This window comes from Lycorma delicatula, chromosome 7 (genome assembly GCF_047948215.1).
Source record: "Lycorma delicatula isolate Av1 chromosome 7, ASM4794821v1, whole genome shotgun sequence".
In the NCBI taxonomy this organism is placed as follows: domain Eukaryota; kingdom Metazoa; phylum Arthropoda; class Insecta; order Hemiptera; family Fulgoridae; genus Lycorma; species Lycorma delicatula.
The window spans coordinates 17,092,953-17,118,782 of record NC_134461.1 but is presented as its reverse complement, the minus strand read 5'-3'; the positions used below and the strand labels follow the sequence as shown (position 1 = coordinate 17,118,782).

Below are 25,830 nucleotides of genomic sequence, written 5' to 3'. Positions count from 1 at the left end.
GTCTGGAATAAATTTTAAATTAAGATTGCTAGTTCAAAGTGTCAAAGATATTTCTCAAAGAGGTTTCGTAACCGGTTTAGTGAAACAGCTAAATGGGTCAGAGCAACTTTTCCCATTAATATGGAAATATTTATCTAAATATTCAGTTTTATGAAAAGTGTAGATGTTTTTTGTTTCAGTACATGCATTAAAGCTATCAATGTTATTGCTGTTCAGTAAACTCTAAAATATTGTGCAATACTGAAGATCTTTTGAAGTCAATTTGTGACATACTGTTTCAGTGTGAATGCCAATTGAACACTCCATAATCTGTTTTTATAAAATACAAGTGTTCATACAATAACAATACAGTTAGTATAAATTATAAAACTACCAATTGCAACTCACTTTGTCTTATCCCAGTTTCTCTACAGCTAAAATAAAAAATTTCTCTATTTAATAAAATTAAAAATAAAAGATATCACATAAAAGAGAAATTCACTGCTAATAAAATTATTTTATAAACAAGTGTACATTACCTAACCACAGTATTAACACTAGCAACAATACAACATATCACATTGAAATCAGAACAGTAACTGAGCCTTCTACAGTGTTTACATTCAGAGTTACGCAAATATTCATGTCCGTGCATGTCTATTCACTTTCGTGTTTAAATATGAGTTTGTGTGTACGAGTCATACTTTAAGTTACAAACTATTTAGATTATAAGCTATCTATAAACATATCAAAATATTTTGTATAGTAGGCTTACATTATTATCTGAAAAAATACATGCCGTGAATTTTTTGGATTGTTCACAGTTAGAAGGAACAGTGCTTTTAGCTGTTTTGATGAGATCAAAACTTCATTACTCATCAACCCCTTTGAGTAACAAAAGAACTTTTATATGGTTTTAAAGTACATAAAAAATACTGCTGTAAACATTTTAGATTTTTGCCACTTATCCCACATGTGGTTTTTTGGCCCCAAGAATAAGACATTTTCAAACTCTTGCGATTTGGTGGCCATTTTTTTTAATGAAGAACACTTGGTAACAGTCCAATTTTTTATTAGTACTACTAGTACCTAAGAGTTAAAAGGTAAAAAACAGACCTGTTACCTTAAGCCCTTGTTTATTTATTTTGGGGCCAAAATTTGAAAAAAACAACAATTTGTAAACGTAATTTCAGTAAACATTACAAGATTAAGTTGTGTAACAATATGAAATGTATCAAAATTTTTTTTGAGTACACTAAGATGAAGTTTCATCTTTACTCTTTCCAAAAAGCCCTTTTTGACCTGTGTATGATGTAAAATATCAATGCTACAGCATTCAGGGAAAAAATGAAAAAATGGCTGTTTTTTCCTGTTGGCAAGTTAAAAAATTATCTAATACTCAAGAAACATTTTTTTTTTAATATAAAAAAATATTTTTTAGCCACTACAAGGTGGGTAGTTATGTACCAAATATCATCAGAATCAAAAATAGTGATGCAATAAAAAATGAAATACCCTAGATCACATCTGGAGTTGTAACTTGGGACCTAGTCTCACTGCAGATGATCCCTTGACAATAAACCATGAAAGGTCTTTTAAGGAATACTCCACCAGCTGAACCAAGCAATACCAGAGTTCAGAGAAAGCAGCACTCAGATATGACGGGCTGTCACTTTGAAGATAACTACAATCAGAAGCATTGGAATGCTCTAATATTAAACACATGAACAAGAACAAAACAAAAAAATCCAAAACCGAAGTAGATCATCGACATTTCCACACACAATGTAAACTTGCTCATGCAACTGGTAAACTAAAGATAATAACCGACCTAATGGACCAACACAAAATTCTCATCATGGGACTGCAGGAATAAGAAACACTGACCAGGATGCAATGGAATTTGAAGGATGTAGGCTCTACAAAGATATACCTGGGAATAAAGTGATCAAAAGTATCCCACAATTTGGATCAGGCTTTTTGGTCAGCCTCAAAATAATAAACTCTGTTCAAAATTCAAGAGACAATCCCTAAGAATTTCAACAGTCACCCTAAAAGCATCTTATAAAATCTACGTCATAATAAATGCCCATGCCCCCAGTAATAAAAACAGTCTTCAAAAGATTGTAAAGAAACAGAAAAGTTCTGGAACGTATGCGATTAGACCATAAATAACATCCCCAAAAGTCACGTTAAACAACTAATTGGAGACTTCAACACTCAATTAGGCAGAAAAAGAAGAATAAGAAGATCATCGGAAAATGACCTGTCCCAAAAGAGAAGAAATGAAAATGGACAGAGACTCATCGATGTCTTCAGAAACCACAACCTAATCTCGAAATCCACATATTTCAACAGGAAACCTCAAAACCTGGAAACACCCTGATTACACTAAAGCAGAATGGCAACTAGATCATGTCTTCATGGACAAACACCACCACAAAGAAATCTACAACATAAAACTCTTGCGAGGAGTAGACAGGCCCAGGTCTTATCTTATTTAAATTGAAATTTAATTCACTCCCTAAAAGAAGCAACGAAACCAAGCCCCTAAAACTAAAAGAAAAACAGACCCTACCATAGTTATTAAGAATGAAAATTACCAAAAAGCAACTGAAAAAATAGCAATGATAGTTAAACTTGGAAGATGTACTCAACAACCTTAAACAAATCACAGTAGAATTGGCCCCAGTAAAACCCTGTAAAAAGTATCAATGGTGGTACAGCAAACGTGTGGAAACAGTGAAGATGAGACATCTAGCATGGTTATTATACCAATCCCAAAATCTAGTAAAACAAAGAAAAGAAATTACCTGAACCCTAAGGTAAATATAAAGACAACACCATAAAGACATGAAAATCATGAGAAAAAGAATGTAACAAAACACAGTCAAGAGACTATCACAAAACCTTCAAAAAACAATTCTAAAAATATGAGCCCCCAACCTTACTAATGAAGGTTGAAAATCATAATCTGGTCCAAAACAATAAACATAATGCAAAAACCTTAGCTAAATATTTCAACAAACTACTAAATTGCAAAAAACCGACAGAACTCCAAAACTTTGACATCAGCACCTCAATAATAATAACTGGAAAACATCAACCCCCCCCTCCCCACCACAATAAAAGAAGTCTCCCAAGCACTGGGTGAGAAGAATACAAAGTAGCAGGAGAGCGTCTTTGTATAGATCTGGAAACATGCAGGAAAACCAGCAAAAATTGCCCTTCTCCAACAGCTTGTCAACATCTGGATCAAAGAACTACCAAAACACTGGACGTCAGTTACACAAAAATTCATCCACCTGCTACATAAAAAAGTGACAAAACAATTACAGGAGAATCTCACTTGTAGATACAATATATAAAATTCTTTCAAGAATCATCCTCATCAGGATCTCTCAACAGGTTCTTGAGAAAGAACTAGGAGAATACCAGGGAGGTTTCAGACCCTGGAGAGACTGTGCAGACCAGATCTCAAGTCTCAAGCTAGTAATGGATTACAACATAAGAAGAAGAATTAGAAGAGACATAGTGATAACATTTGTAGACTTCAAAAAAGCATATGATTGTATTCATAGAGATTCCCTACTAAAAATTCTAAGATACCTCGAACTACATCCCAGATTAGTAAACATGATAAAACAACCCTCACGAACACAAGTCACAAGTCAAAAGTGTAATTCAGAGGTGAACTGTCAGAACCATTTGTGATCAAAACAGGACTGTGCCAAGGCGATGGACTCTCACAGCTATTATTCAATTGTGATCTGGAAATGGTAATGAAGGAATGGATCAAAAAATTCCTCCAAAAATAAAAATAGATCAAAAAACAAACTGCCTTGGTTTTGCCGACAACGTGGCACTGCTAGCAAATGACATCGAAGAAGCTATAAATATTAGAACTTCAAAACATTGCAAATAAAATTTGTGTAAAAAAATATAATTCGAAAATACAGAACTTATGCCCCCAATACCAACACCATTAAAAGAAGAGAACATGAACGGTAATAAAGTCAAAACACAATTCAAAAAAAATTGAAACTTGCCCACTTGTTTCCTACATGTCTCAGGACCTAAAACTATTTTTTTAAATTTTTTATTTAAGCAGTTTACCTGTGGTGGCCATTTTTGTTACAGTGTGCACACCTATTTTTGTGATTTTTTGTACTTTTATTGTAGGTACATGCATATGTCACGCCGAAACTAGTCAAAATGGATTCAGGGTTGCTCAAAATAGATATTTCTGTTGAAATCTGAAAACCTACATTTTTCATTATCACAATATTTATTTTACTTCATACTAGGAAGTATACATTTAATTATGGTTATTTTTTTATTGGTGTTTGTTTATTTAGTTGTTTTTATGTTAGTACTAGCTGGTGGGGGTCCACCGGCTGGACCGTGGGGCCCAGGTCGACCCAGGCAAGTCGTAGGTCCTCAGGAGGCCCAAGGATCCCAGGGGTCATGGGGCCAAACCCAGGATCACTTTGCTTGTCATTCCTGTCTAGCTATTTGAGCTCCTGTCAGAGCTTACTTTGCTTGCCATTCCTGTCTAGCCAGAGGGCTTCGTCTCTTGGACTCCCACATTATTCATTACCCTCATGGTTGTGAGAATAATACTGATAAATAACAGTTAAAGTGTTCATGCTTTATTTAACCCAAAAGAGAAACTGAATTACAAAAGATAGATTAGTAATAAATATAGTAATTAAAGTACACTTCACAACCTATCAGTTGCCTTACCATACAGTAATATCATAATGAACTAAATCAATTAATTTTTTTTCTTTAATGAATATCTTTAATTTACAACTTCATCCCTAAGAGGGCAAGGGCCTTGATCTTATGACTTAAAACCTTCCCTGGGAGAACACAAATGTATCCTGCAAATTTGAAATATTCAATCTGTAGGTTCTTACTGATAAAAACAAACATGCGAAAGTTTGTTTACGTATAAGATATTTTGTTTAATTCAAAAAGATTTAAAAATTTTTGTACTTTATTTTTATTGTACTTTTGCATAGAACTTACAGAAATTCAAACTGTCTCTTGAACCTATGAAGTCATTTTTGATACTTGTAGAAATTCACTTTTTGAACCTTACAGATTTTGAAATTGTATTGTCATATGTTATTGGTTTGACAAAGAATATTGAGAGATTAGATGATCATGTTAAAACTGTTACAAATGTATAATTTATTTACTTCTGATATTTATAAAATAAATAAATAATGTTTTAAACAATAATTTTGATACTAGTATTAATTTACAGTAAGTAAGCAATACAAAATTTAAGAAAACTGCCTAATCAGTAATAAACTTTATACAACGGTTATTTACTTTTATTATTTATGAAAGAAAATTAGCTTAAACTTTTATCAGTGATCTTGTCCCATGTACGCAATAAATACAAAAAAAAGCTTCCCCCAATTAACTGTTCTATTTTTATTCAAAACGGATTACACACATAACACATTCTTCGCTCACACATTCACTCGCTGGTCTTTGATAGTATTTATTCTCCTGGGTTTAAGGATTGTCCTCACATAACACAAGCCAACCTATTCCCGTATTCATTGTAATGTAATGTAATGATTTCAGATCAGCAATTTTTCCAAAAATTATTTATTTTCCAGAGTTATCTTCATTTAACTTTCTACTCTATTCTAAAAATTCTTTCTATTGTTCCTCTTTATTGTTATTTCTTGAATTTGCTCTTTTCACATTTATTTGCCTATTTACATTCATCTTTCATTTTCTCTTTATATTTTTCTTGTTCACAGATTTTCCATCGCTAATACATTCTCTTCTTGTCAACATATGTAATTTACGATTTGTTGAATTTTTTTGAATGGGTCAGTCAGTCATGATGTCATTCATTCTTGCTCCCTTCACCATTCATTCCTGTGCACTCCTCTGCTAATCTCTAGCACCAGTCTTGCAATGTTGCCAATTATAATGTTATTACCATAAATACAATGCAATTATCAGTGGATCTTGGTGATGATATATCATATAAAGATATACATGTTTGTAAGAAAGCAATGATGCCATAAACCTCACAGTTGGTGGGAACAACAGTGGCAAGTTCAATTTTTAATCAACTGTTGCTTTGTTGCACTGGACAGAATGAATGATAAATTGGTATGCTATGAGATTGCAATTGCTTGTGGCTATTTCAAATGCGGTACGGTGCTATGTCAACCAGTATGATTTGGAAGGAAGTTTTGAAATATTTGTTTATTGATTATGAATATTTTGCATAAAGCTTAAACAATATCTTATGTAAACTGTCATAAAGAAGTTTATTTTTTTTTTTTTTTAGAGTGTAAATGAAATAAAGACTTATGAACCTGGAATAAAGAAATTCAAGAAGAAAACAATTGTAACAAAAAATAATGATGAATTTGAAGTTGGGTATTCCAAAGCTAAGAAATCTCATAACAAAGGAAGAGCAACTTCACTGTTTGCACATAATCCAGAGATTCCAGAAGTTACACTTAAAGATGTGAAAGGAATCGCAGAACCAGTTTTCTCAAAAAAACTATTTAAAAACATTGGAATACATTCTTTTATTGTAAGTGTTAAACCTATATTTTTTTGTTATTTTATGTTATTAATTTAATAAATATGTTTAAGTATTGAATCTATCAGTTAATGTTGACTTCATCTTTATACTATAGTTTAATAATATCTCTGATTTAAAATGTAAAAAAAAAGCTGACAACACAGATGTAGGACTTTTCCCATCTCATGGCTTTTTTATGATGCACGGCTTACATACACAACTTACTTTAAAATACTTATAATTTTATTTAAATACAATATTTTTTGTTTATTTAATTCAATGATTCTAACTAAGAAGCGTGTGCGCATACGGGGTATTTCATTCGCACGGGTGTGATGATACTAGCGGCCGCTTTAAATACTTTTTTACACTGAAAATATTCATTTATTTAATTCTACCGCTTACCTGTGATGTTACAACGTAGCAGATGACTACAGCAGCTGTATGTCAGTGCTACACTAGTGCTCCTTGTGGTGAGAGAGGATCCTAATGATGCACTAAACCCACTTAGCCACTAGTTTATTTAGAGCATTTTTTGGAGTGGGGATACGATTTTGACAAAAATGATTTTGGAAATATTATTTTTAATTGTTAACAAATGTGTCTAAGAAAAATAAGACCTTAACTAGGTGAAATCTCGAGATACTGAGAGTGACCTTGGTCTACAGCCTCACCCTTTTGACCTTTTAAATTGAAAATGGCATCAATGCCCCATATTGTAGATATAATCTGACCAAGTTTAGTCAAAATCAGCCAAGTAGTTCTGGAAATATAAGGTGTGAAACACTGAACTCATGTACATGTGAACATTTCCATCCGGTTTTTGTGTTTTTTGGGTTCCTTAGGTGTCAAAACATCAACCCACCGGGTTGGTCTAGTGGTTAACGCATCTTCCCAAATCAGCTAATTTGGAAGCCGAGAGTTCCAGCGTTCAAGTCCTAGTAAAGCCAGTTATTTTTACACGGATTTGAATACTAGATCGTGGATACCGGTGTTCTTTGGTGGTTGGGTTTCAATTAACCACACATCTCAGGAATGGTCGAACTGAGAATGTACAAGACTACACTTCATTTACACTCATACATATCATCCTCATTCATCCTCTGAAGAATTATCTAAACGGTAGTTACCGGAGGCTAAACAAAAGAAAGAAGGTGTCAAAACATCAAAATCCGGTGAAAACCCCATATGCCCAAATTGGATCGATTATAATACTTTCCCCTCTAAAGCTGTAGTTCTGCTATAGTGTTAGGTGGGAAAGTAAAAATTATTAATGTAAAGCAAAAAATTATTCACTTTCATATAATGGTTGGAATTGTGCTTCTGAATATCTTTCTGGTGCTATTTTGCAGCTTCTTTGTCAGTACTTTGGTGTTGTAGATCGTGCTGTTGTTTATGATAACTTTGTTGATGTTATGAGGACTATTTATAAATTGAAAAAAAACTGCATAAGTTATACATACCTATATTACTTCTTGACATCGTCTCTGCCCAAATTTAAGCTCTTGTTTTATTGTGACACCAGCTTGTCTATTCCTTCTTCAAAGAATGGCGCTGCCAAAGTAAGTACCCATCCATTTGTTCATGTGTTGACGTCATCCAAGAGCTCATCATTACTTTTGAAGTGTTGAAAAGTCAGCCAATTCTTCAATTTTGTAAATAAATGAAAATCATATGGTGGCAAATTGGAATTGTAAGGGAGGTGTTCAAAAAACTGTGCCACTTAAAATTTGTATACCCTTAGTTTGAGCAGCAGTATGAGTCTATACATTGCCATGCAAAAAAACTATTACCTTTGTTAACATCCCTTTATGTTTATTCTGTATTGCTCTCGTAAGATTTATCGACATTTCACTTTACATTTCTGCAGTTATTGTTATACCCGGGTTCATAAATTATGTAAAAATTCTGTTACAGTCCCAAAACACAGTAGCTATAATTTTTTTGTTTGAATTGGTTTGCTTAAATTTTTTGGGGTTGTTTGGCAGCTATCTTTGTACATCTACCACTTAGGCTGTTCTCTTGCCTCAATATTGATGAATCAAATCCATGTCTCATCCCCAGTAACAATACTATCGAGAAATTTATTTCCTTTATTCAGGTATTGCCAACTAAAAGTGATTGTTGCTTCCATTAATTTTATTTTATGGGTATCTGTAAATTATTTCAGTACCAATCATGCACAGTACTTATGCAAAACCAATCTGTAACAATATTGTAATAAGTAAAATCTTAGGAAAATTTTCATAAAATTCGGTAATAGTGAGTGGCATTTATCAAGAATGTCGTATTCAATTTTTTCAACAAGTTCATCATTAACAGTGGAATGTTTCCCTTTTCCTTGTTCTTCATGCAGATTAAGTTCACCCACCCTTCACTGAATTTTCTTCACCCTTTCATGTAACCATCACTTGTTAACATTATTACTGTAAACTATTCACAGCTGATGGTGGATTGTCCTTCTGCTTGCAAAAAAAGAATGACGCTGTGTACTTCCTAACTGGCAGGAGCCACACAGTTGTTTCCTTATTGCACCGTGTACTACTTGAGGGATACATAATGAAATGGCAACCTACTGTATGTGCACTAGGTTAATGTCAACTACGCGTGTGCTATGTTACTATGGAAATTGATTTGTTTGTAATATATGAACCGAGATTAATTTATAATTAATTTATGAATAGCCTACATATTAGAAAACCCCCTCAAACATTTTTGAACAGTAAACTTTATTTGTTCTGTTTGTTTAAAACATTATTTTGTAAAATGATGAGTTTATTTTAAAATGTACTATAAAAGTGTATGTTTTATTGTATAATTATGTATGGATGAAATAGGTTTCATGTTTGTGTTGTGGTTACCATCTTTGTTTTTGTCTATTTTCTGCGCAATACTTAAGATTGATTGTTGTATATTTATAATTGTTTATAAGTATTCTTCTTATACAGAGAATGTATCACAAAGTTCTCCCAGGTCTTTCATAACTTGTGAAAATAAAGAAAAATGTCCATACAAACATTAGTCCTAAAATGCTTTGTTGCAACAACTGATCAACAGTATGCAATAGTGTATTAATGTTTTAAATCTTTATATGAGGTACATTAAGTATATTAGTTCCTGTGAACTGTGCTGTCATTAGCGAAGGTTTTCTGTTAACTTTATTTTGAACATGTTCAGTTTGCCATTGAAGTAATGCTGTACTTATTTATAACAGAGGAATATGCTGATATGGTATTTTTGGGTGTGTGTAATGGTAATACTACAGCTGCTGCAGTAGAATATGAAATATGTTTTCCGAATCGCAGGATTCCAGATTCCAGAAAAATTAGCGTGACTTTTCACATTCTTTAAATAGGTTCACTACATAGTATTTATTTCAGCTATGAATGATCTGTCCAACATGATGCTGTTATTGATGAAATTAACATTGATGCAGATCAGCGCAGTCCTGATGTTTGTACATGATGGTCTTTCTAAATGGATCAGAGTTTCTCATTTTATGATCACTTAAACAAAACAAGTTTTTTCTTTATTATAAACAGCCAGTTCAACATCTACGCCCAGGGGACAGTCTGCTTTGCTTGGAGTTCTGCGACCAGTGGTATACAAGTCGACAACTCTACAAGTATGACGGGGCAAAGCTCACTCGAGATGAGGTCAACAGCTTAGGCAATGAGCATCCATGGGCAGAAATAAATCCTCATAAACAGTGAAAGGCAATTTTCAACACTGATTTAGCATCAGTGTTTGGTGCAGACTTCTTCACAATCAGCTGTTTGCACTGTTCATATTACCGGTCACTTAAATGCTGAGGTCTGCTTGGACTTTCTTCAAGAAGCATTGCTGTTGCTTCTGTAGATTCATATGGCACGTCTCCCCCACTTCTCATGTACTATTTCCACTTGCTTAAATCATCATTTCCCTCAGAAATGGATCAGTCGTGGTGGTTCACATTCCTGGCCACCAAGATCGCTTGATTTAATAACTTTAGATTTTTGTGTCTAGCAATGGATGAAGAATATTGTACACAAAACAAAAATACATTCTTGTGAGGAATTAATTGTCCGCATTATGGATGTGTCTGAGCAACGTAAGGACAGTTCTGAAGAACTAAAAAGAACAACAAGGGCAGTGTAGAGCTCTGCCAAGAAATGTGTTGAAAATTGCACGGTTTGTTCAGAATTAAATTCTCTACATGTTTTATTTAAAGGTTTTATGTGTTTATTACCCATTTAACAAAGTTATTATATGTCAAACATAAAAAACAGGGATTTTTACCTCAATTTCTTAGTTTTCACCTCAGATTTCTGAAAAACTATTGCAAATGTCGTTCTGTGATCTATTAATTTGAGTTTTCAGTTCAAAATCACAAGAAATCACTAATTTTGTCCCTTAATTAATTTTCTAAAATTTTCAGTACAAGCTTATTTCATCTGGGTAGCTGAAATCTGAGCAAAATCTTTCACTAGCCGTAACTTGCAAACAAAGCACTTTAGCACTTAAGGTTCGGTTTATGTGAATTTTTCCATTATTTTCACGATTATAAAAGGTTATGAAAGTCGCGAGAGAACTTTGTGATATACCTGTATATTTATACATTCATTTATAAAATACATTACACATTCATATACATTACATGTATATGAATACATTCGTCTCTAATAAAATAGCAGAGAATATTTCAAAGTGATTAAAACAGTTACAATGTAGAACTAGAAATATTTAAATCTGTATCAGTTGAAATGTATAGTTCTTGATATTTAATTTATGTAAATGGTTTTTTTAGTATTATCTTTTTAATTTTATTCCAATAACTATTTAATAAAGGTCTCAATCTTATACTGTTTTTTGAAATGATGATCTATGTTTTCAGGTGTCGAATCTGGAGCAAAATTTAAACATCACTAAAACTACAACAGTTCAAGAATTATCAATACCTGTTTTACTATCTGGTAAAGATGCTTTAATAAGATCACAAACTGGTAGTGGTAAAACATTAGCATATGCTCTACCTATAATTGAGTCGTTACAAAAGATCAGACCAAAAATTTCAAGGAGTGATGGTGTAAAAGCACTTATTGTTGTACCTACCAGAGAGTTAGCTTTACAAACTTATGAATGTTTTTTGAAATTAGTAAAGGTTTGTATTTAGGATTTGTTATAGACATTTTTTTTTATTTTTAGTTTTACATATACTACCACTTCACTTGTGTTTTTCATATACTACCCAAGTATTTTTTATAATCTTATAATTTATTTTCATGATTTAAAACAGTTACAACCTGCATATAAAATATATCATTTTAAATGTGCCAACATTGGGATCTCATAACAAGAAAACCTACAAAGAATTTTAAATGGGGATGTTGGTTCTATTTTTGATTACATTAAAGATATCCTGTTGGCATTTGGAATCTCCACAGTTTTTCCAATATGGTAGCCAATTTCATTTTGTTTAAATGGAAATCCTCCAATTTTTAAAAAATCTGTTACAACAAAATTCTAAGACTTCTGATTTTGGACATTTTGCTGTAAATACAAATGATCGCATTTTGATTTGTTTCATATGACAAATATTTACCAAAAATTAAAAATTTGCTAATTTCTTTGAAAAATATTTCCTTTCTTAGAACTGAAAATAATTAAACAAATCATACATCAAATTACTTTTAAAAATTAAAAATAACTTTAAAAATAACTATAATTTTTTGTAATTTTCTAAGTGCTGTTTTCTCCTTTTATGTTAAAATAAGAGTATTTAAATAAGATTTTTATTAAAATAAGATGAATTATAAAACTAATTTAAAAAAAAAATTGGTATTATATTTTGTGGTTTTCTATTTTAACTGGAAGAAACTATTACTTTTATTCAATTTACTTTTGTACATTAAAAGTTCTTGTTAGTGATGTTTGCATTACAAATTGTTATAAACCAGGAGTTTTAACATTTTTTTTTATGTACCATTCGTGCAAATTGCAGATCAATAATGCACCACTGAATGTGTACTATATCGTTAGGATTGCAATAGAGTTATATCTCAAAATGCTAAAACAACAAAAAATTACAATCTTTTTGAAAGTTTCTATTTATTTTATAAAAAATCATGTTTTACAATTTTTTATTTATTGCATATCTTTTACAAAACAACTATTTACTTTACAAAGAAATGTTACATAATACATTTACTTACATTACTGATTACAATATTCTTGAAGACAGAAAATTCAGTGACAAGGATCGATTTCAAGCATGCAGCTTGGAACAAGTGAAGAGATATCTGATTTGTTGAACTTAATTTTAAGTGAAAATTTGGGTCAAGGTTCGGTTTATTATAAAATTTATCTTTTACTGTCACCATAGCAGAAAATTCAGTCCCAAAACGATTTGTGATAGAAAATGAAATTAAAAATAACAATGATTTTCTGGACTCATTTTCTACAGCAATGGATATTCATTTTTAATCTTTAACCAAAATTTACATAACTCTAATTTTTTAAATTCCATTTTCAAATCTCCATAGCAAGATAATTCTGTTTCATTGTTAGGCTTCCAGTATCTATAGGGATTCTAAATAGTCTTCTTTAAAAGTTTAACAAGAATTACATAATGGTGTTTTGCATTACTGATAAGATTATCTTTTATTTCAATTTTTTGTACTGTCGCAAAATTATCAAAAATTGAAAAAGACTGGTTTTCATTTGAAACACTATTATTCATCATTTGACATTCTTTCATAAATACCTTCTATTTTATCATCTACTGAAAATTGATTTTCACCTGGCAAACTTAAATTTAAGTAATTTATTGAAGGCGATGGAAAATATTTAATAAGTAGGTTGGTATTGTGATCTATAGATCATCAATCAATCAATCATGCAGTTAAAAATCAGTATCCATTAGGAACATGTGCACCCTGAATGTAGCTCAGATTACCTAGTTAACATTTCTGCTTTAGAAAACCATCTCACCTCTGTATGTAACTGTAACTGAATTCGGTTACACTTCAGAATATAAACGAAAGAGTTTAAAGCCCAAGATTTAATAAAATTGATTACTTTGATGGCCTCCTGTAGAACATGTTTAAATTGTTCAGGCATTAGTTTTACTACTAAAGCTTCTGTGTGGATGCTGTGAGGGTACAATTTCCTGTAACTAATTTTATCTTGGTGGCATCATGTCCATATTTTCATGACAGCTTGAGCAACATCGGAACAGAAGCCAATGGACTGCTTCTAGTTCAGTCCATTTCTGCAAAGAATTAATCCAGCTTTTGAACATTTCATCAGTTTTAGTTCATGTTGATAATTTATCACAAAATAAATCTTCATTTATTGTTCTTTAAAATACGTACTACATGTAAACCATAAGTTGAGCATAGTTACATTTGTCCTCTCATTGAATTGTGTGGTGAAAAAATCACTATTTTTGACTTGGGTTGTTAACTTCTCTTTCATGTTTAATGTCATGCTTTCAGTTCTGTAGTGCATATTCATTTAACAATGGTATTATATTTAGCTGTTTAGCTGACGATTCACCCAACGTATTTTCCTCACCAGGTAACAACAGCTCTTCACTGATTGTTTGAGCTTTTCCACACTTTGTTATTCTTAAGCTTACTATGTATCTTAACTACTTTTTTGTATTGTCTGTAAAAAATGACATAATTTTCTTTGTATATTTTGTCTCTGAGAATTTCGAACAAAATAATCCTTAGATTTGTTTTCTAACGTTGAATGTTTGTAGGTGCCATTTCAATAACAAGGGTTTCATGCCCAATAACAAGGGTTTGAAAAAATTTCAAAACAGATTACAGATTGAAGTTGTGGTTCATTGTTTAAATCTTTGATAAATCCAATATTAATGTATTCAGGAACTTATTTTCTTATAACTATTTATATTTTAGTAGGAAAAAATCTTAACTTACCTCGCCTTAAAAACACACCAAACTTATCAACAAAAAACTTACTATGATATTCAAGTCTTTTACATGGTGTAACAATAACAATAGTGTAGCAGAAGGTTAATGATAGATGTTCTTGTATGGGAGGTTGATAGTTTGATGCCCAGCTGAACAAATTGTATTTTAATGTTAATGACTATTCAGCACTAGCTTTTGCCACCATTCTGTTTGTCAATCATGTATGTAACCAACTTCAGGAACACTCATTTAGACAAAGATAGCGAATCTACATGCTCTTGTCATTTATAAGAAATTTATACAAATTTTTTTAGTGGTCTTATGTTTACTGGTTCATATGATATTGTGGAAATTTATGCATGTCGTGTAATGTCTGACAAGTAAATGAAAGTCTGGTGATTTAATGCCTGTCATATCCGAAGATTTCAAAATATATGGATCTGTCAAAATAAAATTGCTAAAGAAATATTTTTAAGTCACTATAAAAATGAAAATAAATTTTAATTTATAATTGTCTTAATTAAAATTACATGTGTATATATTTATCATGTTTTAAGTATGCTTTAATCGTTTTATTAAGTGAAACTTTCTCTGCAGAGTAGAGGGAGTGTATGCTGCATGTTCTCTCAATAGAAAGGGATGCCTTAATTTGTTCTTGTACACTACCTGTTCCAATTTTTGTTAAGGCTCTAACATGTATAAATAAAGAATCTTAGGTGCAAAATATACCATTCAAGAGTGGCTTGGCTTTCTAAGAGTAATATTGCGTTACGTGGTCAGTTCCTGTGGTGAACAAAGTAAAAGTGTCACTGGCTCCCTGTCAACTCCATTTAATTACAATTCAGTTTAATATGATATTCAAAAGTATCTTGGTTCATTTAAGTAATGACAGAAACTTTTTGATGAATAAAAAAATTTTTTTTTACAAAAACCGTGAATATTTTCTAATAATAATAATAAGAATAATTATTATTATTTCGGAATTAGCTCCAACTATTGTGAATAATATTATGATAAGACACCTGATGGTTTAGATTGGGCTGCTCTTTTTCTTTTAGTGCAGATTTGTTAGTTTTTCTATTTACATGGTTTGATAAGAAAATACGCAGAATTTTTTTAATTTCCCAGGCTTTATAAGTCTAGTAGTCACAATATTTTTTTTTATGTTGGTACACTTGTCCCTAATGCATGTTTACATTGGTAGCCATATTGGATGCTTAGTTTATTGTTAGCTGTCAAAAAGGTTACATGTGTTTTGATATGGTTGGCAATTTTTAACTTTTGGAAAATGGAACAAAGAATTTGCATTAAACTTTGGTTTAAGAATGGAATAAAGTGCAGCACCGCATTGAAAATGTTAATAGTTGCGTTTGGTGATTCTTCTATGAATAAAACAAGCATTTACAAGTGTACCAATGTTTCCAAGAGGGCCATGAAGACGATGAAGATGAGTGCCCAGGATGTCCCAGCACATCAACATCTGATGACATCATCAAAAATGTTAAGAAAATGATTATCGACAATCGCTGAATCGCCAGCAGAGTCAGTAAGGATTACTACCTGGAATTTCTGTGCCATTTGTGTGAAGTAATCCGAACAGAATGCTTGGATTTGTGGCAAACCAATTCATGGCAGTTGCACCATGATAATGCACCTGTTCACACTTTACTGTTTCTTCATGAATTTTTCTCGAGAAACAACATCGTATGATGCCTCAGCCTCTGTATTTGCCAAATATCCCTGTGACCTCTTCCTATTCCCCAAGCTGAAAAGAACCACGAAAGATTGTTTTTACCAGTATTGAAGAGATAAAGACAGAATCACTGAAAGGGCCAAAATCTACCAAAAATTGCGTTCCAAAGGTGCTTTGAAAATTGGAAAAAGCACTGGCACAAATTTGGTATATCTGAAAAGGAGTACTTTGAAGGCAGCAAAATCAATATTGATGAATAAACAAAGATTTGTTGAGAACCTAAAATTCCGCATATTTTTTTATCAAACCTTGTATTTTGCTTTAGTTTTATTTAGTTTTTGCTTTTTGTAATAATTTAATTGAAAATATTTTTCAGTCATTTACTTGGTTGGTACCTGGATTGCTTGTTGGTGGTGAAAAAAGAAAATCAGAGAAAGCTCGTCTAAGGAAAGGAGTTACGATTTTGATTGGTACACCAGGTAGATTACTTGATCATGCCAATCATACAAAATCATTAAATCTAAATTTTATACAATGGTTTGTTTTGGATGAAGCTGACAGACTTCTTGATATGGGATATGAAAAAGATGTCGCTAGGTAACATTAAAAATTAATTGTTAGATATTTGAAAAGAAATGTGTGTTTTATTTTGTTAATTTCTTGTGATTTGTTTGCGTTTGTTTTGATGTAGTTCTGTAACTTTCTTTAAATATGTGGTAGCTTTTTTAAACCTGTGAATTATGTTTTTATTCTGTTTATTATTTTTTTAGAGATATCTAGAGCAGTTGTTTATGTTATTATCAGTTGTGTTTAGGATGTTGAATCTTGTTGGAAATAACTATCTTGATTTTCTTCTGGTGAAGAATCCTGATTCAGTCTAGGAATAAGCACTTTAGTAGGTGATGAGTCTTATTTGTGGATTGGCAGGATCATGTTTTGCAAATGTGTTGTAAAGGCACAATTTCAACATTCTCTATAGAATGTTGTTTATAATAGGAGGCTTAGTTGCTATTACATCAGGCATCTCCACATACACCCTCTTACACTGTGATTTCCATCACTTCATTATTACCTTAAACTATCTGGCTGTAAGAAACTAGTTCTTGTTGTGGTCAAAATCTGTTATATGCCCACAATGATGTTTGCCATGTAGTTAGTTCTTAGATGGCGCCACTGAAATGCTATATTGAAATAAGTACCTAAATAAATAAAATTGTAAATACAATCTAACCAAACTTAACATATGCTGGCTTGTCAAGGTTGCAAAGTGAGTGTAGGTTAAGTTTGGTTAGATTATATTTATAACTGATTTGTGTCTTTGCAAATCAGCTGATTTCAAAGTTGAGAGTTCCAACGTTCAAATCCTAGTAAAAGCAGTTAATTTTATATGGATTTGAATACTAGATCGTGGATATCGGTGTTCTTTGGTGGTTGGGTTTCAATTAATCACACATCTCAGAAATGGTCGACCTGAGGCTGTACAAGACTACGTCACTTACACTCATATATATCATCTCATTCATCCTTTGAAGTAATAACCTGACTATGATTCCTGGAGGCTGAACTAACTACATGGTGGACATCATTGTGGGCATATAACGGATTTTTACCTCTATTGTCTGATATTACAACAGGAGTTTTGAAACTTATTTGTCAAGTGAATCCAGGTATAGTAACTTACATTGGTGGTTCTAAGCCTGGAATTTCCATTGGGTATTCCTTTGTGGTTGAGTTGGAGTTTGATTGGATTCACTAGTGTAATAATTTACTAATTTGTGACTATACCCATGGTCTTTTACAATCACAGATTAGTTTCTGCCATATACTGTTGAACTATGTTTCAGTATGTATGTGTATTGTTGAAACATTATCTAACATTCACTGCACACCTGCATCTGCAGACATTCACATATTTTACGAATATTCTTGTCAGTTGTGATACATATGTTAGTTTATACTGGATTCTTAGCTACTTAGGAATCTCAGGCAGTGAATGACCTGATATAGCTGCTAAGGAAACTTGCATTCAGCGGACTTATATGGATCATGTTATCTAATCAAATTTTATGTGCTTTTTGAAATATAGACCAAAATAAATATAGTTAAAATAACTAATAACTATGCCATGCTTTGATATTAATTTTTAATAGCTAACTTAATATAGTTTATTTAATTATTTAAATAACTGAATATTAGTTTTTCTAGCATTACTGAGATATTTGTCTGGCATTTATTTTTATTTTTTAGTTTAAATGTTTACTTAGAGGATTTTACTTTAGTCAGCCTCTGTAGCATGAGTGGTAGCATCTCAGCCTTTCATTTGGAGGTCCTGAGTTCGAATCCTGGTTAGGCAAGGCATTTTCACATGTTACTTGTCATTCAGCTCCTCCTTTGAAGCAATAACAGCGGTCCCGGAGGTTAAAAAAAAAATTAGTTGTGACAAGTATACAGAACGACTAGTATAATAGAATTTGCAGACGGTGACTAGCCTATAGTTAAATTATTAAGGATGGTAGAAGAAATTATACTTATGAACAACAAGCAAAGTTAAAAAAAATGTTTTTTGTTTAAAATGTTTTAAGATAAAAATAATAAAGGTTCAACTTACCAACAATAGTTTTAATATTGTTTTAAGATGGCAAAATATACAGTTTTGTTTGCTTTTCTTTAGTATGGAATTATATTTTGATGTTAAATTAATAAAATTTTTTGTCTTTTATTTTAGTTTGATCAGTTGTATTGAATCAGGACAAGATGAAAATACTTTGGGAGAGTTTCATCGTCAGACTGTTTTGCTATCGGCTACTTTAACACCTAAAGTAGAGGAGCTTGCTGGTTTAACACTAAATAATCCAACCAGGATTGATGCCTCATCAAAAAATGATGAAGATGTTTCACATCTTATTATACCTAATTCATTGAAACAGTATTATGTTATAACACCACCAAAACTACGATTAGTTACACTTGCTGCTGTTATTCATTGGAAGTGTCAAGTAAGTATTATTAAGCATTCCTTTTATTTATTTTTACTATTTTGTTGAAAAAACTTTACGGTTTTTAATTATTTATTGGTGGTACAATGGATAACTAAAATGTAATGATGTATAGTCGTTTATAACTTGCAAAAAAGAGATAGTTAAATTAAATAAATATTGATTAAAAGTTAGTCTAAAAAAATCTAAAAGTCTGAGAAATCTAAAAAAATTATCGCATTCGTGGTAAAATGAATATCGTTAATTCTCTTCTTAATTGTGAAAAGCAGTGAAATTTGCAATTTGACAAGAGCCTTTGCGGTTGTGTGTGACTGAGTATTATAGTGTTGCAATATTATCAGTCCTATTGATTGTTGAACACAACACACATCTTCTAAGTTGTTTTAATGTCTCTATGTATTGCATATAGTCTACACAGCTTCCAGGTAAACCCACCGGGTTGGTCTAGTTGGTCTAGTGAACTCATCATTGCAAACTAATCTTGAAGTCGAGATTTCTAAGGTTCAAATTCTAATAAAGGTATTTAGTTACATTTATACGGATTTGAATGCTAGATCACAGATACTGTTGTTCTTTGGTGGTTGGATTTCAATTAACTACACATCCCAGAAATGGTCGACCTGAGACTACAAGACCTTTCATTTCCCTATCTACATATCTTCAGAAGTAATAATACCTTATGGTGGTTGTGGAAGTTAAACAGAAAAAGTAGAACTTAGCTTCTAGGTTGTCTTTCACTTATACATGTTTAGAATCTCTGAACATAATCAGAGAATTTTTTTTAGAGGGTTGTGATTTGAATTTTTTTGATCGTGGCGAATGATAATTCCATGCTCTACAATTTTAGTCATTTCCTTGGTCACAATAATGTTCAGAAACTGTTTATGTTGTTAATGTTTGTTTTTTCTGTGTTTGCCTGGCCCTGACTATGAACAGATTTTATAGTAGCCTAGCTATAATGTGCCTACTAATTCAATAATGTGTTCAATAATAATCTGGTAGGCAATGCATTTTGTAGTGATGGTCATTTTGAATCAATTTATTCATTGATTTGATTCAATGAATCAATTCATTCTTTCATTCAATTAAATCATTCATTCATTCAAAACCGCTGCATGGTTTGTCTTCAGTATTAATTTTTCAGCTTCTGCTGGACAAAATTTATTATTTTACATTGTTTTAGATGTATTGACATAGCAGGTATGCTTGACGTGTAACAATGGTGATGTAAGATGGCAGCACCTATGTTTTGTGTAACATTTTGTTCAGCTATTAAAATATAATGTCATTGGAACAATGACATTACATTTTAGCTGCCTCTTGAATTGTAAGCATTTTTTTCTAACACTAATTACTTTTAAAAATCTGTCATTCTTTCATATGGATTATAAAAAAAGTGTTGTTGATATGTTCAGTCATTTGTTTCATTTTTTTTTTTGTTTATTTATATTGTTGTTAATAGTATATGTATTTTGTAGAATTTTATTTGGACAATCTAATTTCCTGTGAAAAAAGTAAGCGAGAATGAATTTGAAAGTATAAGAGTTTATTGACAAAATGTTAGATAATACCAATTTTACTCATTGAAAGTCTTAATGAATCATGAATGATACGTACGTGTTAAACATACACGTACGCATGTTTAACATGTATGTGTGTGTGTGTGTAAAACACATACACACGCACACATGCATACATTCAATATATTCAGAGGTAATAAATCATCTCAAGTAAAAGATTACTTTAGTAAAACTATTAGAATAAAAATAAAATTTGCACTGTTAAAAAAAAAGCTATAGGCTAAAGAAATTTATTATTTGCAGTCATGCAAGCTCCAAAGAAAACATTTAATATGAAATAAAATATCAGTGAATAAATTTTATGACTAATAGTGTTCAAATACATCATTCAGTTTCTTAGCAACATCTCTGTACATAATCATTGAATTTCTTTTATTTCTCTTATCTGACTTGCTTATAATGAATAAGCAACAAATTCTAATATAAACCATTAGATATCACTGTGTAGTTTAATATAATGTAGCTAGTTCAATTCAGTATTCTTATATTAAATAATTTCTTGTTATTTTAGTTGTCTATTATTAAATTTAAAAAAAAACTTGTGTTTATGTATATAAAAATAAATTTACAAAGGCCATTTTGCTAAGTAAGAAGAACAAAAAATATAACAATTCAGTTTTTCAGTATAACCTCCTTTTCATTTGATACACTTAGCCCAAGAATTTGGGACTAACTGATATTTAAGATTTGATCATTTCTTCCAATGGAAGAAAATAAATCACAAACAGCGTTGTTAATAATGTTGCCATTTATGTCTCATTTAATTTTACTCAAACTGCCGTCATAAATACATACAGAGTGAGCAACATAAAACTGAATAAATAATTTAACCGCTGCACACTTGGTAGGTTATGTTGGAATGAAATTTTATAAATGATATAGATAAATTAAATAAGAAAAACATTATTTTTAAGATCGTGAAATGGACTATCTCATGAGGATTCCTTGCCATCCAATACCTGGTGTTCTGCGAATTAATATGCGTGGATAAGTAAAAGCGTGGCTTGTCTGACATGAAATATGACATTGGGTCTATCTGTTCACCAACAATGTTTTCGAGAAGGCAGTTGCAATAATCAGTTTATCTGACACCTTCAGTTGTAATGCAGTGCAGTTTCAATTTAAATTCATGAAAAATTTTACGGCAAGGTGTGTATTTAACACTACATTGGGATAACTTGTGTAGTAATTTTTTGGACTGGCAGTAATTCTCCTTTCAGTATTGGCAATGGTCTGTGGAGTTCTAATGGAAGGTTGCATATTCATTTTGCATTTAAAAACCAAATCACGCATGTTACTCTTTGCTGGGGTACAGGCATTTGGAAATTTTTCCATGAATACTTGGTGTTTCTTTAGTTGATCCAGATCAAATATAGACCTCAACTATAGCTATTCTCTCCTGCACTGAATAAGGCATTTTATACAAACACAGCTTTCTTTCTTTTTCCTGTTTAGCCTCTGGTAATTACCATTCAGATAATACTTAAGAGGATGAATGAGGATGATGTGTGTGAGTGTAAATGAAGTGTAGTCTTGTACAGTCTCAGTTCAATCATTCCTGAGATGTGTGGTTAATAGAAACGCAACCACCAAAGGACACCGGTATCCACGATCTAGTATTCAAATCCGTATAAAAATGTATAAAACTGACTACTAGGAATTGAAAGCTGAAACTTTCGACTTACAAATCAGCTGATTTGGGAAGACGTGTTTACCACTAAAACAACCTGGTGGGTTATACAAACACAACTGCACTCACAATACTGCACTGCAACAAAATGTATACTGCACTGATATGTAACCACCTGACAAACTGAAAAAACAATCAGTAGTAACATATACATCCACTAGTTGCTCTAGTTGTATGAGAGTGTCATAAATAGTTTTGGATAGTGGTTTCATTATGTGTTCAGTTTTATGTTGCTTACCTGTACGTAAGCATTATGTTTATTTAGATCAATTGTGGGTTTAATTTATGGCAAGGACTGACATATTTCCACCTTGATTAGTTACATGAAACTGGCAAAAATTAGTGCCAGTAAAATTTGAAACAAATTAATTTTTTTTTTAATTTTGACTGGTTTCTTTCTTGGTTTTTATTTAGTTCTTTACAAATTTTCATTTCTAATTATTCTCTAACATTTCAAAATTTATAATTATAAGTAATATTTATTTTCTTTTAATATATTATGTCTTCTATTAATATTTTTCTTTCTCTTATTTAGATTGAACAAGGCTGTGGTAAAATGTTAATTTTTATGGCAACACAAGATATGGTTGATTTTCATACCGACTTATTCTCAACAGTTTTAACAGATTCAGCAGAGTATTTTAAACTTCATGGAAGTATGACTCAAGATGAGAGAACACAGATATTTAAAACTTTTCGTGATGCGAGCTCTGGAGTACTTTTATGCACAGTAAGTGTTCTTTATATCTAGCAATTTCTGTGTATGTTTTATTTAAAATAAATTTTAATTGGATATTTACATTAATCAATAACATACTAACAGCATGCATTATCCAACATTTTTTGTTATCCAACATTATTTAATGTTGGTGAAATATAGGGAACTGGTTTCAACCACTGGCATTTTATCTTTGTTGTATTTTCTTCTATTTCCATGATATACATGTGTTGTGGAACTATCATCTTATGTTGCTAACAAGGTTTATACCATCTTCTTCAAAAAGTATCTTTTTATATTACTAATTAATTAATTTATTAATTAATTAATTACTAATTACTAATTAATTTTCCATATTTTGTAATTTTTTTTTCAGTTCCTGATTTCTGTTTTAAAAGTAATGCTAATCATTCCATTATTCATTTTTAATCATTCCATTATTCATTTATTTAAAATAAATTCCATTATTTTTTGTAAATGTAATAAGCTATTAATTAGGTTACACTCCTATGGGAGTCTCACTGAATGGGTTTATAGTTATTTTAAATGGAACCATATATTTGCTACAGGGTTCTGGGCAAGGCTTAAGTGGGTTTTTTGCAGCACATATTTCTCTTGGTTGATACAAAATTGGTCCAATTGTAGGTAAAGAGAACCTGGAGGAATTTTGGGTCAAATGGATATTTAATTGCTTGGAAGGAGCCTTGAAACATTTTTTGTATGTTACATTATATTGTGCCTCTGTATGGATAGATCAACCCCTTTTTCTACCATTCTCCTATATCCTGGTTACTTGTATCATGTGTATTTTGGTTGTTTGGTAAGGATATAAAGATCTTGCTGTTTCGTCATCCTTGGCAATGGTATCCTTATCACCTTATACCAAAGATTGCATGATGAGTTTTTGAGGTATAAGTTGCAGTTCACTTCTGCTAACTTCAGATTGCATGAAAGTTCATGTATACTCTCATGGACCAATATTTTGTCTCTTCTTTAACTTCAGGTTGCTCCTGCTCAATTTAAAATTCACAGGATACCGAGTAAACTAAATTACCTGAGTAAAAGGCACTTTTTTTGTGAGTGCATTTCTCATATAGAGCCTCAATCTTCTTGAAGTTAAAAAAGGTACTGAAGTAGTATTAGAGGAGAACTCACCTAATCCGATTATGTGTAAGAAGTTAAAAAAGAAGTTCTAATCTGAAGCAGTGTTAGAGGAGAACTCATCTAATTCGAATATATGTAAAATTCAAACTGTTGAAATGAAAAGATAAAAGTGAAAAATAATAATTCATTAAAAAAACTCTGAAACTTGAGTAAAGTTACTTGGTCAATTCCATTTTTTTTTTATAGAGATCCATTTTAATACGATACATTATTTTTATCCTACAATGAATTCTACAGGATAAATTCAGTAAGATATAAAATAAATATTTTATAATATATTTTATAATATAATATATTATGTATATTAAATTTTATATTTATCACATCTCTTTTGTTGCGATCTAGTTTATAATAAATGGTTTGCAAAAAACATTAGCTGAACATAAATATGCTTATGCATAGGAAAATGATCGAATGGAAGTTTAAAAGAAGCTTCATGTAGTAGGAAAATGATCGAATGAAAGTTTAAGCTTAACAGAATGTGTTCTGATTTCATTTTTTTGCATAGAGCTGAAGGTAGAATTGTGTCCATGTAGTTTCTTATTGAAATGAAAAAGAAACTTTATGTAGTAGGCAAATTATTATTGAATGAAAATAATAAAAGAGACAAATGTGTTTTGAAAAAGCGTGATTGTATACATAAACAATGTTCAATATAAATATTAAAAATCGTGAAAAATACTTAACAGGATGAAATACTGTGAAAGATGAAAAATACTTAACAGGTTTGAAATAAAAAATAAACTTTATGTATTATGTCAAATGAAAGTTTTTTGTAGAGAAAATATTATAGTACTAATAAATTATGAAATTAACAGGATGTGTTTTGAAATAAAAAATAAACTTTATGTATTATGTTAAATGAAAGTTTTTTGTAGAGAAAATATTATAATTATGAAAAATAATTGACAGGATGTATTTTGATTTTTATTATATTGTTGTTTTTGAAAGTGAATTGCAAAGAAGTCACTTTTTGTGGAGGATTTGTCAGTAAAAAACTTTTGCATACATTGGGGTTGCATATTGTCTGTTACATGCTCAAATTTGTGACAGATGTTTTAAATTCAAAAATATAATTTGTCTGCTGCACTGAATAACTGAGTATGTTTTAAATAATAAACTTTTTCTTATGTATGCTGTTGTTGAATGGCCTTAAGTGGCACCTTAAGACCTTATGGCAGCCTGAAAAGGGTTGTTTGTGTATTCTGTGAGGTAGCCCTGAGAAGGTCTGTTGGGTCTGGAAGCTGGGCTCCGATGATGTCAGCTCGGCTGTAGTTAGGGAGTTGCAGCTCATCCGTTGGAATTGGACCGAGCTTTCCTGCAGTGGTAGTTGGGTCCCCACTACTGGTGGCCATCAAAGCCCTGCAGTGTCGGGTTGGCGTTGATCGTCTTCTGCCAGTGTGGCCAAGGTGGTTCTACCCAAGCAATCCCACACTTGTCGGCTCCTGCTGATGGGCCTGCTAATCGGCCCACCCGCCTAGGTCCTTGAAGTTCGGCAAACTGGGGCGGGAAGATAACAT

The 25,830-nt window shown here is 31.5% G+C and overlaps 1 protein-coding gene across 1 annotated transcript in view; it reads left to right on the top strand.

The window, feature by feature from the left end:
- The window catches only part of LOC142327676 (ATP-dependent DNA helicase DDX31), a 172,425-nt gene that overhangs the window by 13,865 nt on the left and 132,730 nt on the right, over positions 1–25,830 (top strand). The window contains exons 2-6 of the mRNA XM_075370914.1: positions 6,308–6,559; positions 11,424–11,690; positions 16,539–16,759; positions 18,888–19,158; positions 22,964–23,158. Coding sequence (XP_075227029.1) covers positions 6,308–6,559; positions 11,424–11,690; positions 16,539–16,759; positions 18,888–19,158; positions 22,964–23,158 — 1,206 coding nt within the window. The remainder of the gene's footprint in view (positions 1–6,307; positions 6,560–11,423; positions 11,691–16,538; positions 16,760–18,887; positions 19,159–22,963; positions 23,159–25,830) is intronic.